This window comes from Pongo pygmaeus, chromosome 15 (genome assembly GCF_028885625.2).
Source record: "Pongo pygmaeus isolate AG05252 chromosome 15, NHGRI_mPonPyg2-v2.0_pri, whole genome shotgun sequence".
Classification (NCBI taxonomy): Eukaryota; Metazoa; Chordata; class Mammalia; order Primates; family Hominidae; genus Pongo; species Pongo pygmaeus.
Window position 1 is genome coordinate 89,433,155 of NC_072388.2, and position 17,188 is coordinate 89,450,342.

The 17,188-nt window shown below is 45.4% G+C and overlaps 1 protein-coding gene across 1 annotated transcript; it reads left to right on the top strand.

Annotated features, from left to right (window-relative positions):
* Positions 1–919: 919 nt before the first annotated feature.
* CALM1 (calmodulin 1) lies at positions 920–9,643 on the top strand. Its single transcript, XM_054448278.2, has 6 exons — positions 920–1,262; positions 4,078–4,108; positions 5,276–5,419; positions 7,889–7,995; positions 8,406–8,541; positions 8,717–9,643. The coding sequence occupies exons 1-6, from the start codon at positions 1,260–1,262 to the stop codon at positions 8,743–8,745; spliced, it is 450 nt and encodes a 149-aa protein (XP_054304253.1). The 5' UTR covers positions 920–1,259; the 3' UTR covers positions 8,746–9,643.
* Positions 9,644–17,188: the final 7,545 nt, after the last annotated feature.

Genomic DNA, 17,188 nt, shown 5'->3' on the forward strand with positions numbered 1-17,188 from the left:
TTAAAAGGAATATAATAAAAAATGGAAGACACTAGTATATTTAAAGATTTAAATAGTCTTTTAAAAGGAATATAATCAAAACTGTAGTTTAAAATACAATCTAGCTGCATAAGAGAGGCAATTGGCTGTGTGTTCCACCTGTAATGCAGGGGATTTGAAGCATCTATTTTTCCCCTTGTTTCTATGGATTTATGAATAAAGACTCTGACCCTTCTCAGGATCAGGAAAATTACGAAAAATTTAAAGCCTGGGTTTAAGGTCTGTAGAAGCTGCACAGGTACACTAATTTTAGTAAGACGGGCGCCAGGAAAGAGAACAAAATAGTAGGGGAGAAATATTCAGGCATCCTAAAAAATATTCAGTGGAAACGTAAAAACATTAAAGACTGATTAAACATCGCAGCATGACACAGATTTAGCAACTGAGCATATATAATTTGGCTCGGATATTGCTCCAAAATCCGAAGAGGACCAATTTCTTCCAGGAGGACAACTACCTCGTCCTTTGCAGATCCCTCTCCTCGGCAGCTGAAGGAGCGTGGCCAATCTGCCTCCACCTCCCCGCGGACCCCCTACTCTCAGGACCTCTCGCAGCACCCCAAACTGGAAGTGGCCGCTGCAGACCCAAGGACGAGGGGCACGCGGGAGCCGACAGCCCTAGTGGAGCGGTTGGAGATGTTGAGGTGGGAGGGTCACCCAGATGGGGTGAGGCTGGGGTGGGTAGCGGGGTGAACGGCTTCCGAAGCTCTGGGCCGCCCCCAGGTTGGACTAAGCAGGCGCTCTGTCTACGCCCCCGCCCAGGATGGGCGTCTCCTGAGGACTCCCCGCCACACCTGACCCGAGACCGCGCGCACAGCCTAGAACGCTTCCACTCCCCGATCCAGCGTAGGTCCGCCGCGACTGGCGCGCAGGGGGCGGCGGGACGCCTGGCGAACCCGGGGGCGGGACCAGGCGGGCAAGGCCCGGCTGCCGCAGCTCCACTCTGCGCGAGGCGGCTCCGCCGCGGCGGAGGGATACGGCACGCCATATATATATCGCGGGGCGCAGACTCGCCCTCCGGCAGTGGTGCTGGGAGTGTCGTGGACGTCGTGCAGTTACTCGTAGTCAGGCGGCGGCGCAGGCGGCGGCGGCGGCATAGCGCACAGCGCGCCTTAGCAGCAGCGGCAGCAGCAGCAGCATCGGAGGTACCCCCGCCGTCGCAGCCCCCGCGCTGGTGCAGCCACCCTCGCTCCCTCTGCTCTTCCTCCCTTCGCTCGCACCATGGTAGGTCGGGAGTGGCAAATGCCGGCGTAGCAGCTGCCCGAGATTTCTTCCCAGATTTCTAGTTGTTTTGTTTTTTCTTTGTTTTTGGTTTGTGGAGGTTTTTCTTTTCTGAGTGTTACGCAGCAGCTGCGCTTAAAGGAGGTTGCATTTTGGATTTGCATCTCGGCGACCTCTGCCAGGGAGCTTCATTTATTGGTTCCCCTTGGAGCTGGACTTGTCCGTAGGCCGTCCACGGGCAGGGGCTCCGGCAGCAACTGCAGCGGGGCTTTCTACATCCAATCCCCCTGCCCCCCGCCCAGCCCCGCACCCACTGCATCCACTAGCGCCGCACCCGGGCTGCCTGCAGCGCAGCGTTTCGGCCTGGGAGCCGGGCGGGGCCGGGCACTAGACGCCCCCCCCCCCCGCCCGCCCCTCCCCACCCCTCTTCTCCGCCGGCGCGAAGGTGGCAGGTCGGGCGGGCAGTGGAGAATGAATGGGCTGGAGCTGGCCGGTGGCGCACATTGTTCCGGCCGGGTGTTGAGGGGCGCAGTGAGCGCCCGCCACCTCCCTACCTTGGCCGGCCCTGCTGGGCGCCCTCCCTTGGTCGCTCTCCCCTCCTTCCCGGGGGGCGCGGAAGGGGCGCGGCGCGGGCGTAGGCTGGGAAGGAAGGAGCCGGGGAAGGGTGGGGTTGGGGGCAGGAAGGCGAGGGGTTGGGGGCGGAGAGGGCGGAAGCGGCGGCCGGGCCGCCCTGCGCCCGGGCGGGGCCCTGCGGTGTGGCCGTGGCTTGTTCCTGCCGCTTTCGCACCCTGCGGCCCCCTACCCAGTGCAGCAGTGCGGGCGGGCGTGAGCCTCGGGGCACCAGGAGGCCTTTCCCGCGGGAGGCGCTCGGCTCGCGCTAATTGGGGCGGGGGGGGGCGGGGGAGGAGAGAGCTGGCGCGCGGCTTGGTTTCCATTAGAGACGCAAAGTTTCTGCTCCGGGAGGAGGCGGCGGCGCGGCGGGCTAGTCGCCTGGGGGAGCAGAAGCGGGTGGGAGGTGCGGGTGGCCTTGGCCGCGGCCCTGGTGCGCGGGGGCCGGGGGTGGTGACCCTCCTGGCCGAGGAGGGGCGGCGTCCCGACGCCCGCTCAGGGGCCGCCTTGCCCCCCGCCTGCCCCCGGGCACGCGCCCTGCCCGGTCCCTCGCCCCGCGCCACTTCCAGTCCGGAGAGAGATGCCCTCCACGTTTCTGCTTTCTCTGCAGCCTCTAGATTGCCAGATGCGACTGTGCGCCTCGCTGGGTGTGTTTTCCACAGCCCTTTCCTCCTCGGCGTGCAGGGCTGACATCACCGACTGCGTTTCTGGTTTGGCGGGTGGGGAGATGGTTCCCCGCAGGGTTCTGGTACACCTTTGCCCCCAGGGCTAGCGCCATTTGGGGGAGGAGGATTTCGTTGTCGAGAAAGTTGGATGCCCCTGGTAACCCCTCTAACGAGAGTTTTGTAGTGAGGTGGGACTGTTCTCCTCATAAGGTGACAGTTTCTCTTGCGAGGTGTGGCAGCGCTTCCTGTTGTACAAGACAGATGTTGCCTTGGCGTTACGTAAATGATCGTGTCTCATTTAAAGAAAGCCGATTTTTAGTGATTGAGGTAGAAAGAAAGATCCGTTTATAATTTGTAAAAACAAGTTTTCACCCAAAATCAATATATTGGAACACCATTCCTACTGTTAAAGTTTTCACTTAAGAGAATAAACTTCATCAGCTTTCTATTAGGACTTATTTTGTAATTGGCTTCTTAGGCATCCTTCTTTAAGAGAGAAATACACATTATTAGCTCTCCTTGAGATCTCGAGTTCCCTCGGCTGGAGGCACAGGTTCAGTGGAGACCAAATAATGCAAGTGAATTACCTTCGTGGCCATTACTGCCTCGAATGAAGTGTGTTTATTAAGAACAGTTCTTATGTCATTCTTAAGGTAGGTAGGGTTAATACTCTCCAGCAAATTTAGTAGATACTCTTTGCCAGAAAAGAGAGGAGTATATATAGTTTGATAATTATTATGTAGTTTTCTGTGTAATTTTTGCGTTTTGTAACACTTCATTTATAAGATGGTACCATTTTTTCCCGGCTTCTGAATCATAGGATAATTTGACCCAGGGCATTAGCCATTGTAATGGTAGGCTTTTAACAAATAACTGCCTAATTTAAAGGATTGGAAAGCATTTGTTACATGGAAATGAAGTTGGTGGCGTACCCAGTTGCCGTATCTTTATTTTTTCTACTTAATTATTTCTCATAAAATGGATGTAAAAGCCTGTTAATCCAACTCAATGCCATTATGTAACGCCAGTTTGGAGATTTCGAGGGACTGGAGCAGTGCTCAAGGTGTGCTGAAAGCCTGCCCCTGGATGAGATCCTGATCCTGGCTGTGGTGGCAGTGGCAGTGGGCTGGAAAAGGGGGACTGCGGTGTCCATGGTGCAGTAGGTGGCGCTCTTCTGTCTTAGAGCCTGCCGCCACTGCAGCTGGTGCTATGGGGCCTTCTGCCACTAGAGGTGCCATTTTTCACATGATGAAAATGGCCTTAGCCTAGTTAGATCGCAGAGCAAGCTGTAAGCCATGGGCCCAGAAAAGAAAACTTGAAGTGAGCAGATGTTGTCACTTCCTTGTAATCCTTTGTTAAAATAGCATAAGGAGTTTTCTTTATTCTATTTACTTTCATTAAATGACCGTGCTACAGGTTTCAAAGGATTTTTTTAAGATTGATTTTTGAAAGATCACAATATTAAAAGTATAATTGGAAAACCTATGTTGAAATCAACCAAACATGTCGTGGACTGAATGGTAACCTTTTCTTTCTTCATATAGGCTGATCAGCTGACCGAAGAACAGATTGCTGGTAAGTTCACAACTCCAAGGAGTCCGCAGAAGGCCAGAACTAGGCACTGACTCAGTTTTGGTGACTCCTCTGTTCCTCCCCTCTACAGTCTGGGCAGTTTTCTAAGAATTTATTTAAGAACAGTAAGCAGAAACATTGAGATCAGATGTTATTCTTGCCAGTACTTTATAGATGAGGTGAAAGGAAGTAAAACTAAGGATGCCCACATGTTAAACTCTGGAGAATTTGACCATGTTTCACAATGTGCAAAGTTTGCGTGTGATTAAATTGTACTGAGCCTGCTACTCAACAATTTAGTTTACAATTCTTATGCCATGGGTCTTTCAGTAATCTGCCACGAAAGCTTGTGCTTGCTATCCTAAAATAAATGGAAATGGGTGAAAATGAGTGTTAGGACCACTGTAGTAATTGGGAAGAAAGTTACATTAGTTAAACTCTGTTGTCCAGGCTGGACTCCCAACTCCTGGGCTCAAGCAATCCTCCTGCCTCAGTCTCCCGAGTAGCTGGGACTGCAGGCGTGTGCCACCACGTCTGGTAGATTTTAGCTTTTTAATATTCCTGGAGGACTTGTTTTGAGACTGTTTCTCTTTAGGAAACCAGGAATGTTTCTGAAATATCCTAAAAGTCATGTGGAGAGAGTTTACCTGGGAATGTACATTTCTAGTAACCATTTTATTTGTTATGAAATGAGGGATTCTTATGGCTTTAGAAATGTAATAGGAAGGGCCTTGAAGGGGGCACATGGACCAATCTTGTCAGATTGGATTTAGTCCCTTGAACCTGGGAGGCAGGGGTTGTAGTGAGCTGAGATTGCACCACTGCACTCCAGCCTGGGTGACAGAGCAAGACTCCATTGTTTTAAAAAAAAAAAAAAAAAAAAGATTGGATTTAGGACTAATTTAAGCATGTTCCAGCTTAGCCGCCTTGAAACTTGTGGGAATATTGTGGTGTGTGGCACCGTTTATTGGGAGCAGTGTTTGCTTTATGGGCTGCTGTATGAAGGCCAGTCCAACAGGACTATTGTGGTCTTTATTTCAGTAGATAAAGACCAGACTTCTGATACCTTGCACAACTTGAATGGCTTGCTTTGGCAAGCCGCTGGCAAATGTGTATTGTGACTGGGTTGGATAAAGACATTCATTCTAATGGGTCAACTTTTGTTTTCAGAATTCAAGGAAGCTTTCTCCCTATTTGATAAAGATGGCGATGGCACCATCACAACAAAGGAACTTGGAACTGTCATGAGGTCACTGGGTCAGAACCCAACAGAAGCTGAATTGCAGGATATGATCAACGAAGTGGATGCTGATGGTAAGAGCTTTTAAAACCATGAATGAGGGCCATTGTTGTGTGATTCAAGTTCAGACATGTTACAGGATTGTCTTTCAGTTCCCTAGAGCAAAGCAAATGTGCAAAGATCCTTTCTGTGGTTGCCTTAGGGCCATTAACAATTAAAATAGAAGATGATGGGCCTTGCGTCCATCCTGCTTAGTGTCTAGAACGTTTTCTGCATGGGATCACTATTTTTTCCTGCTTGGTGTGACCTAGAGCTCAAATTTTTTTTATTTTTATTTTTTATTTTTTTTTATTTTTGGAGACAGAGTCTCGCCCTGTCACTGAGGCTGGAGTGGCACTGGCGCGATCTCAGCTCACTGCAACCTCTGTCTCCTGGGTTCCAGCGATTCTCCTGCCTCAGCCTTCTGAGTAGCTGGAATTACAGGCGTGTGTCATCACACCTAGTTAGTGTTTTGTATCTTTAGTAGAGACGGAGTTTCACCATGTTGGCCAGGCTGGTCTCAAACTCCTGACCTCGTGATCCGCCCTCCCCGGCCTCCCAAAGTGCTGGGATTACAGGTGTGAACCACTGCTCTTGGCCGAGCTCAAAGCTTTTATCAACTGGCCCATGAGTCTGCACTGAGTCTTGAGGGGGAGGTGAAATTAAATAGCCATAGAAAGTGCTTTTTAACAAACTTACTGTGTTTAAAGAGGAGGAGGAACCCCCAGATGAAGTGGGTGACAAGCACTCTTAGAAGTTACCGTAAAAGTGAGTACAGTGTGAGCTGTAGATGTGTTTGCTGCAGAGGAGCATGTGAGGTTTGGAGGCGGATGTGTGGTGACTCTAGGGGATAGATTTGCAGAACCTAACAGAAAGGGAAGCTGTAAGGTGCAGGGCCAGAGGGAACCAGCAGTAACCCCGATAGCGGTTTGTCATCTGTTCCTCTGGACTCTACAGCAGCGGACAACAGACCTTTGATTGCTGATTTCCATCAGTAAGCAGGCTTTGAAGCACACTTCCCCACCCCTAAAAAAAAAACCACGTATTTTGGTAAATCCTATATATATTCTAATGTACTATATAACAGTATAGAACATGATTTTTAAAAGATGAGTTGGGAGGAGAAAAGGGTAAAAGAAAAAATAAAAGAAGCGTTAAGAATAAACAATTGGGATCTAGATTTTACTTTCTAGATGATTGACTTGAAGGTGGTGTAGTAAAATCGCTTGTCTGGTCACAAACATTTGGAAGCAGAGCTTTTGATTAGGTTCTTTGACAAAGCTTTCAGCACATTAGAGTGGTTTTCACTAATAGTGTTTTGGAAAGAAAAGGTTATCCATAGTTTTCTCTAGTTTGCTAAGATGATCAGCTATCTGGGAACATGGAGTAACTTCCTCTTGTTTGTGGGAGCCCTGGGAATCTGTGCCTGGAGAGGGGAGAAGTCTGTTAGGCTCTTGGATTGTGTGGAAGGAGGAGAAGTTGTGCCAGGCTACAGAATCCTGTGTTTGCACTGAGAAAACAGGATGGTACCTGACCTCTGCATGGCTGTAAGATAGCTTAAAATAATTTCTTTTGTCTTTGATGAATATGAACAATATCTTAAAATTTTTGAGGCTAAAAAAGTCTTGAAGGATCCCTGAGGTATTTTCTTTTAAAGGTACTGGTGAAAATGAGTAACTTAACCTAGGGTTTTTCTTTCTAATTTTATTTCCATTTAGTTCAGTTACACTGTTACTCTGGAGTGCTTGTCTTTGGGGGTATTCATCTCTTAGTTTTAAAGAGGAGTTGTTTGGAGTACTGGCCGTAGAACAGATTCTTCTGACAGTTCCGTAAGTGTTACTGGTCTGAGTTGTGAGAATGCTTCTGAGCTTTTCCCTTAATGGGAAATAAAGATACTGAGTTGGAAGAAAACAGGTGGCTAACCATCATAGCGTGGCTGAGAAATGATCCTGGAGAAGACTTGGTAAGACTTTATGGCCCATGCATGGCATAACAGAATCAATGTTCCTCCCTCATAATCTTTTCTCCTCTGAAACACTTTATACTCTTAACCTGCAGCTCAGTTCTAGGCCTTTTTTGCATTACTACCGTCAATAGCCAAGGCAGAGTGAGACCTGAGTGATTTCCCTAACTCAGGGATGGCAGTCGGGGGCGCTTTCTTCCCTCGGAGTGGAAAGATTCAGCCTGCGGAGTGGTGTGTGCTGTTTTTCTCTTGAATTGTACAGCCCTTCACGACCCTTCCATGGGCTCGAATCCAGATGTGCAGTTTCCTTTGTATAATTAAATACTATCCTGGGCACTGATGATGAGTTCGAGATTATGTGAAATTGCCCTGTGAAGTGTTTGAATGTTTTAGACCTGCAGATGATTGAACCTAGTAAAATAGTCTGCCCCTTTGTCCTAGTACATGTTTACCATTTTGTACAGTGGTTCTGAAATGATTACTGCAGAGCAGCATTAATGGAGTGCTTACTTTACATGAGCTTTTTGTTTTTTAATTCGAGGTAATGGCACCATTGACTTCCCCGAATTTTTGACTATGATGGCTAGAAAAATGAAAGATACAGATAGTGAAGAAGAAATCCGTGAGGCATTCCGAGTCTTTGACAAGGTAATCCAGCATCTACATAGCAGATGGTACTTACGTATGGCTTCTTCTGCTGTCACTTCTAAAAGCTATAATAATGTTATAGGCAGAAGACTTAAATCTAACTGCCTGAGCCTCTGATCTCACTTTCAAAAATCCTCTTTATGATAACCATATCAGGGGAGGGTAGGCATAATAATTAGGAATTTTAGACCATGTTTCTTGACTGTTACTTTGAATTGTTGTGAGCTTTTGCAAATCGTGTTTTCTGCATTAGCTGTTTGCATGTATTTAGTAGGTTAGAGGTGGGAACTACAGATCAGAGAATTGTTCATGGGAGCAGAGTTAGCAGTAACTTGAGAGGGCATAGCTAAGTCAAAGACCTACTTCCCCACACTACATCATTAGCAATAACAATTGCTGAATGTTCACAGGATGGCAATGGTTATATCAGTGCAGCAGAACTACGTCACGTCATGACAAACTTAGGAGAAAAACTAACAGATGAAGAAGTAGATGAAATGATCAGAGAAGCAGATATTGATGGAGACGGACAAGTCAACTATGAAGGTAAAACTAAATTCTTTGAGCTCAGTGTTTCATAGTCTTACCTTTAGGATCTGTAAGCAAGCCAACTGCTTCACTAGACAGCTTTTGACTTTATTTTATGTACAGTAAAGATGTTGTGTTCATTAAAGCTGCTTTCAAAGATAACCAAAAGTTACGATTATATTTGTCTTTTCAGAATTCGTACAGATGATGACTGCAAAATGAAGACCTACTTTCAACTCCTTTTTCCCCCCTCTAGAAGAATCAAATTGAATCTTTTACTTACCTCTTGCAAAAAAAAGAAAAAAGAAAAAAGTTCATTTATTCATTCTGTTTCTATATAGCAAAACTGAATGTCAAAAGTACCTTCTGTCCACACACAAAATCTGCATGTATTGGTTGGTGGTCCTGTCCCCTAAAGATCAAGCTACACATCAGTTTTACAATATAAATACTTGTACTACCTTAATGATAAGGACTCCTTAAAGTTCCATTTGCTAATGATTAATACACTGTTTGGGCTGGCCAGTTTTTCATGCATGCAGCTTGACGATTGAGCACAGTCAGGCCTTTGTATTAAAAATGAAAAATGAAAAAACAAATTCAAAGCCTATTCAAATGGGTTCTAGTTCAATTTGTTTAGTATAAATTGTCATAGCTGGTTTACTGAAAACAAACACATTTAAAATTGGTTTACCTCAGGATGACGTGCAGAAAAATGGGTGAAGGATAAACCGTTGAGACGTGGCCCCACTGGTAGGATGGTCCTCTTGTACTTCGTATGCTCCGACCCATGGTGACAATGACACACCCTGGTGGCATGCCCGTGTATGTTGGTTTAGCGTTGTCTGCATTGTTCTAGAGTGAAACAGGTGTCAGGCTGTCACTGTTCACACAAATTTTTAATAAGAAACCTTTACCAAGGGAGCATCTTTGGACTCTCTCTTTTTAAAACCTTCTGAACCATGACTTGGAGCCGGCAGAGTAGGCTGTGGCTGTGGACTTCAGCACAACCATCAACATTGCTGTTCAAAGAAATTACAATTTACGTCCATTCCAAGTTGTAAATGCTAGTCTTTTTTTTTTTTTTTTTTTCCCCCAATAAAAAGACCATTAACTTAAAGTGGTGTTAAATGCTTTGTAAAGCTGAGATCTAAATGGGGACAAGGCAGGTGGAGGGGAGGCCAGTGTACATTTAAATGCCCACAGCCCAGCATTGGGTTTCCCTCCCAAGGCCCCAGCACCAACCTCTGAGCCCAAGACCTTGCCTGAAAACAAGCAGATACCAATTGCTTCATCCTATTTATGGACATGTAGGTCTAGTTGCATTTTCACTGGGGGGAGGGGGGAAGGTGAATTATGGTAACTTTTAATGATCTATTCAGACAGTAGAGCTCTTAAGGAAAAAAACCCACTTTCTCTCAAGCATGTATTTAGGGGTTGTTCTCAATTGTGCTGCTGATTACCTGTCTTATGTAACTACTTGAGACCATCTGCAAGAGACATGATTTAGTGTGTCTATAATTCAATCTTCGCTGTGTGTGGTAGAAGCAGTAGTCACTTGTAAGCCAGTCTCTTCATGCCTAAAAGACACTACCAGTCACCTTTGATTCGCGACTTTTAATTTATGATTATACTTAGTCTCCTTTTACTTTTTTTTTTCCCAAGTTGACTTGACTTTGCTTTTTTCCCCCCAAGTAGAACTAATGCTAGCTTCCAGCTTGAAAGTAAAACTCCAGTGTGGAGTGAATTTTGTGTCTAATTATAAACCTGTAACCAAAACTCAGACATCTGGTACTGGTCTTTGCATTGAGATTGGTCCCTGCAAAACCCCTCTTAAAAGCATATTGCATTTAGTACAGAGCTCTTTTTTGAAATGAAGGCTGGAGATGTGCATTTTTCACGGTGTTAACTGGTTGTATCTTATTAGCAAGGAGATTGGGGTTTTGAGTGTTTGTGTGGGTGGTTTCAAATTTGCCAGGGAACAGTGGCAGGCTGCTAGCAAGGCAGTGAGAAGCTCTTGGCAGCCAAATGGGTGCATTCAGGGCTGATTTATAGAGACCCTTGGCTTCTCCTTCTCCTACTCCCTGTCTTTCTGGCATTTTGTAGCTTGTTAGATTTTCTGCCAGAGGGGTGGGTCAGAGCAGTGGAGAGGAGACATCGCCCATGTGCTTCTGCTACTGGTCCTTGGCCTGGGTGGTTGGTAGAGGAGAGGTTGACACTATGAGCTAAGGGTTGGCTTTTGTAATTCCCTGAATCTGAAAGGAATGCCTAAGGATACCTTGGGGTTTCTCTTCTGGTGAGATAGAGTTCCTGGTTTGAGTAAGTTAATGTCCTGGATATTTCTTGTGGCACGGGGTGGTCAAAGAGCCCGATTGGCTGACCCAGTCTCAGGCCTGTGGTCGATGACCTCTCGGTAGTTTCAAAGGGGGGCTGGAGGGGGTGATTTGACTTGTTTTTTTTGAAATGTAGCCTTCTAACCCTCAAGTCTTTTTAGAAGCTGGGTGGACTCTTAGTGGTCCTGCAGCCTATCCTAAAAGACTACCTTTGAAACAGGATTCTTGTATGACCAGGATCCTGTCTGGGAACCAGAAACCCTACACCCTCCCCCTCCAGGGAATGCTGAGTTCCAGTTTTGAGCAGAGGTGAGGCAGAATCCACTGTAGCCTTCCCCCCTGGCATTTGGGGGGATGACCAGCCCAGGCGTTGGGTGTTAGTCTGCATGAGTTTGTGAGAGGAAATAGCTGGGTGTCTTGGCAGTGCCCTTGAAGTTGGTTAGGACCTTCCTGTAAACTCTTGCCCCTACTTCTAACTACTCTATAAATATATACATATATTTATATATAAAGTGATTAGTTGAACTGGCATCCTGCTTTAGCCTGAGACTTGCCATAAGAAACTGCTGAGTACTTGGCAAACCCTTTCATAGTTTTGTTCTCCATCTGTTTGGGGTAGGTGTTGAGCGAGGCAAATGGATCTCGATATTTCAGATGGGCTTTTGATGCACTGTTGCCAAGGAAGGCTTTTTCTGATTTTTTGACAAATGAATTTTTGCACACTTTCATTGGTGTCTTTCGGCAACTTACACACATTGAAAATGAGCTATTGTACATATTTTTATATTCTCTTTATAAATGCATGTCTGATTGTACTTGTAACAATATTGTAATGAACGGCTGTGCAGTAGGCCCAGCACTGCTGTGTCTCGTCAGAGGAATAGCTTACCACGAACCCCTCAGCATACTGGGAACCTCTTCCTGAACAAAGAATGTAAATTTGGTCAAGTCTACTCTTCCGTTCATTCAATTATTTTAAGGATTTGAATTATTTATTGTATATCCTAAATATATTTCTCCTTTGGCAGTGACTAGATTTCCACTAATGTGTCTTAATCTATCCCTCCAGCTGGCAGTTACTGTTTTTTTAATCCCTTGAAGTTGTCCTGTAGGAGACAGAAATTCTTTGCTGTCTGTATCCCTTGGAGTAAGAAGGTAGTGGCATGGGTGGAGTGTGTGTTCTTTCTCCAAATCTATTATGATGTTTATTAAACACTTCTGTAGCAAAGATGGTGGTAGTTCTTTTGTTACTGAAGTTGCCCTTCACCATGGCTATTTGAAAAGCAGATGTACTTGGACGTTTCTGTAAATCTTGAGATAAACTGTTTGGAGATCTAACCACCTCTCTGATGGGGGACCAACTCTATGGAAATTGTAAATAAGTTTTATTTATAAACCTGGCACTGTATTCAATAAACATTTCTGCAGCCTTTCATCTCTAACTGCGAACTGTGTAGGTTTCTAGCTTGCATAGCTTTCAATCCCTTTGGTCTCAACAAGATAGACCTGCCCTCAGATGTAAGTTCACTGGGTCTCTAGTACTGTGAGAGTGAGGGGCCAGAAATAACCATAGACACATCCCACAACAGCCTTACCCTAGTTTTAAGTAGTTTGAGTGTTAATAGCTGACATTTTAACCTATTCTCTTAGCCTACTAATTTGTCCATGCTTGCTTTTTATGAGGAACATTTACACCTTAAAGCTTAGTTTCCTTTTAACCCCAATCCAAGCCTCTTTAGGACTTGTATAAAGAAATACATTTTTTTCAGTAAGATGGGAATTTTAGATGACAAGCACATACCTTGGTTCATGTCAAGAGCGGGACAGCTGAGGAAAGTGGGATGGGATGCAACTCCAATTTAGGACCTTGGCATTGAAGCCTTCCCCTTAGTCAACACTGGCCCAGGCCCTGGTTCTTAGATGTAGCAGGAGAGGCCGCCTGCTTCTGCCCCCTTTGCTTCCAGAAAGGCCTTTTCCAGCTGCCTCGTGTGTTTCCCACTCTGCCCAGAAGGAGTGAGAGGGCTGAAAAGGGGGGCGGGATAAGGCCCTGCTTTCGACAGAAGGCTTGAGACACATCTCCAGGAAGCATTTAAACAGCCCCTCCTGCACACACGAGCTGGGACTACAAGGACATGGACATCACCATAGAGACGGCCCTCTGCTCTGAGGCTTTAGACCTGGCTTCTGGATTTGGTTCTGTCCCTCCAGCCTTAGGCAGGTTCTTTACCTTTCCCAGGCCTCGGTATCCTCCTTGGTAAGATCATATTGGATTTGGTACCTTCTGCCTGTGGCTTTCTAGGATTATGACCGACCCGGTTTGGCATCACTTTGTATTTAGATAGATGAAATTGCAGCCTAAAGGATGGGAGGCAAAGTTGCGTAGGAGTGCTGTGTCCTTTGAGATGACAAATGGGATTTAAAAATTCTCACCAGCTTCATGTTGGGGGTGGAGTGGAGGTTAAGCTTGCTATTAAGACGTGATGTAATATTGGAACCTGGGTCAGAGAAACTGATTGTTAAGTGACTTCCATTCTCCCAGGACGGAAATAGGAGGCTACCACTGGGCCTGTAAAGGATTCAGTCCAAATGACGTCATCTGGTTTTCAGCAGCTCCGGTTTAGAAAAACACACACACATTTCCGATTCAAGCTGAACTTTCCCGGGCACTGGGGGGCTGGAGCACCCAATGACTCAGGATGCCTTAGAAGGAAATAAAACATAAAGCTTTTTATAGCTTGGTGCTTCTCTCCCACTGCCCTCAACTCTCTGCCAAGGAGTGGGAGGAGTTAGCTCATGGACCAGAACTCCTGTTAAAGCCCCTGACCTCCGATTAAATCAAGTGGCAGTTTTCCTTATGAGAATTATGTTCTTTGTGTCAGCAACCTTAGGAATGAGTGTGAATTGACATATTCAGATTGTGGGATTTTTTTTCTCTTTTGAGGTGGGGTCTCATTCTCACTTAGGCTGGAGTGCAGTGGCACAATCACAGCTCACTGCAGCCTCAACCTCCCAGGTTCAAATGATCCTCCCACCTCAGCCTCCCCAGTAACTGGGACTACAGGGATGTGCTGCCATGCTCAGCTGATTTTTAAACTTTTTTTTTTGCAGACGGTCTCACATGCTGCTTAGGCTGGTCTCAAACTCCTGGGCTCAACAAATCCTCCCACCTTGGTCTCCCAAAGTGTTGGGATTACAAGTGTGAGCCACTGTGCCTTGGCTCAGATAATATTTCTTTTTTTTTTTGAGACAGAGTCTTGCTCTATCACCCAGGCTGGAGTGCAGTGGTGTGATCTTGGCTCACTGCAACCTTCGCCTCCTGGGTTCAAGCAATTCTCCTGCCTCAGCCTCCCGAGTAGCTGGGACTACAGGCGCACACCACCACGTCTGGCTAATTTTTGTATTTTTAGTAGAGACGGAGTTTCACTATGTTGGCCAGGCTGGTTTTGAACTCCTGACCTCAGGTCATCCGCCCGCCTTGGCCTCTCAAAGTGCTGGGATTATAGGCATGAGTCACTGTGCCCAGCCCCAGATAGTCTTTTCAATGTCATATCTTAAAGTTTTATTTTCACTTTTACAAAGGCTAAAAGGAAAATCCAGAGTTTCCTCTAGCAACATAATTATTTGAACATTTTGTTACAACATGATCTTTAGATCCTGGCTGTAGGTAAGCATGTTTGCTTTTAAACTAATTTTTCATTTTGAGTCTTTGTATACCCTTCAAGTTGTGATTTTTTTTTCAAGTTACTGCATTTTTTAGCAAAAGATAGATTTTTTCCCACATAGACATATCAGAATCAAGATTTGAGATAGATTGTTTTAAAAATGGAAAATAAGTAAAAAAGTAATTATAAAATCATATCTTAGTTAAAAGGAACAGGTCATATATTATAGGTAAAACTTCCTCTAAGTGCAGGTATCCATATCTGGTGATTCTCAAACTTGGAATACTTCTAACACTGGACATCTAATCCTGTTTCCACAAGGCAGAACTTGGGCTTTCTCCCTTTCAATGACAAGAAGTTAATTAATAGCCCATTCCCATTTTTTTTTTTTTTTTTTTTGAGATGGAGTCTTGATCTGTCGCCCAGGCTGGAATGCAGTGGCGTGATCTCCACTCACTGCAAGCTCGGCCTCCCAGGCTCACACCATTCTCCTGCCTCAGCCTCCTGAGTAGCTGGGACTACAGGTGCTCACCACCACGCCCTGGCTTGGTGAAACACGGGGTTTCACCGTGTTAGCCAGGATGGTCTCAATCTCCTGACCTTGTGATCCACCCGCCTCGGCCTCCCCAAGTGCTGAGATTACAGGTGTGAGCCACCGTGCCTGGCCAACCCATTCCCATTTTTACAAAAGCAATTTTCTGAATTTAATAGAAATGCTGTTGATTATTTAAAATTTGTGATGTCAAATGACCCATACCCTGTAAACTATAGTTGAGACTCTGTATTTCCTTTTGGAATTTTTTTCTCACCATATGGATGCAGAGATAGGGTTTACAACATGGGGTCCCACTGTATGTGTAAGTTTTTTTTTTTTTTTTAAATAAGCATAATATTCTTTAGTATGTACAATTACATGTTGTATATATACGAATATATTACAATCTTCTTACTCCTTATACCTTTTTCTCCTCACGATATAATTTATGTACCATAAAATTCACCTTTTAAAATACACAATTTGGTGGTTTTTAGTATATTCACAGGGTTGCACAACCATCACCACTATATAATTTTAGAACACTTTCATCACCCTGAAAAACCCTGTACCCATTGGCAGTGATCCCCATCTTCCTTTCTGCCTCCTTCCCCCCATCCCCTAATCCCCGGAAACTACTATATTTTCTGTCTCCATGGATATGCCTATTCCAGACATATATAAGTGAAATCATGTATTCATACTTTTTAAATCCTCTTTTTCACTTTTTTTTTTTTTTTTTTTTTTTCTGAGACGGAGTCTCTCTTTGTTACCCAGGCTAGAGTGCAATAGCCCAATCTTGGCTCACTGCAACCTCCCCCTCCCCGGTTCAAGCAATTCTCCTGCCTCAGCCTCCCAAGTAGCTGGGATTACAGGTGCACACCACCACGCCTGGCTAATTGTTGTATTTTTAGTAGAGATGGGGTTTTGCCATGTTAGCCAGGCTGGTCTTGAACTCTTACCTCAGGTGATCCACCTGTCTCGGTCTCCCAAAGTGCTGGGATTACAGGCGTGAGCCACTGCACCCAGCCTCTTTTTTACTTTTTCTACTGAACATTTCTCCATCGCTTTACATTCTTGAATATAATTTTTAAGATCTGGCTGTATTAATACAGCATTATTTACCTAACCAATACCCTAACAAAGGCCATTTGGCACATTCCCATTTTTCTTATTTCTCCAAGAAACATTCCATTTTAAGCTGCTTTAACTGTGAGCACATTCTTACTAGGCTGGAATCTGCTTCCTTTTAACCCCACCCATTGGTGCTACTGCAGCTTGGTGGTGCTAACACTGGACATCTAATCCTGTTTCCACAAGGCAGACCTTGGTCTTCCTCACAGTCACGGACCCCTCCCGACTTCTTTGTCAGGCTTAACATTTTGCTCCTTCTTTTATATTTTTTATTTTATTTTATTTATTTGTTTATTTGAGACAGAGTCTCACTCTGTCACCCAGGTTGGAGTGCAGTGGCGCAATGGCCACTCACTGCAACCTCTGCCTCCTGGGTTCAAGTGATTCTCCTGCCTCAGCCTCCTGAGTAGCTGGGATTACAAGGCCCACCACCACGCCTGGCTAATTTTTTGTATTCTTAGTAGAGATGGGGTTTCACTATGTTGGCCAGGCTGGTCTTGAACTCCTGACCTCAGGTGATCCGCCCACCTTGGTCTCCCAAAGTGCTGGGATTACAGGTGTGAGCCACCGTGCCTGGCTGGTTGTGTTTTTGTTAAGTGCACTGGTTTTGAGTTGGTTGCTCTTTCTTTTTTAAAACCACTCTTTGAGAGAAATCAACGAGATGTAGTGAAATTTACCCAGGCTGTGTATTCAAACATCTGTGTTCAAATCCTGGAATTACTGGCATGTGCCACCACACCCAGCTAATTTTTGTATTTTTAGTAGAGATGGGGTTTTGCCACGTTGGCCAGGCTGGTCTCGAACTCCTGGCCTCAAGTGATCTGCCTGCCTCTGCCTTCCAAAGTGTTGGGATTACAGATATGAGCCACCACGCCTGGCCTACAACATATACCAACTTTAATATGTAAGAACTGATGCAGGCATAGCATGAAAATGCATAAAGTAAGAATTAACAATGGTAAGAATAAGAAATCCATTATTATAGAGATTTTAATATACTT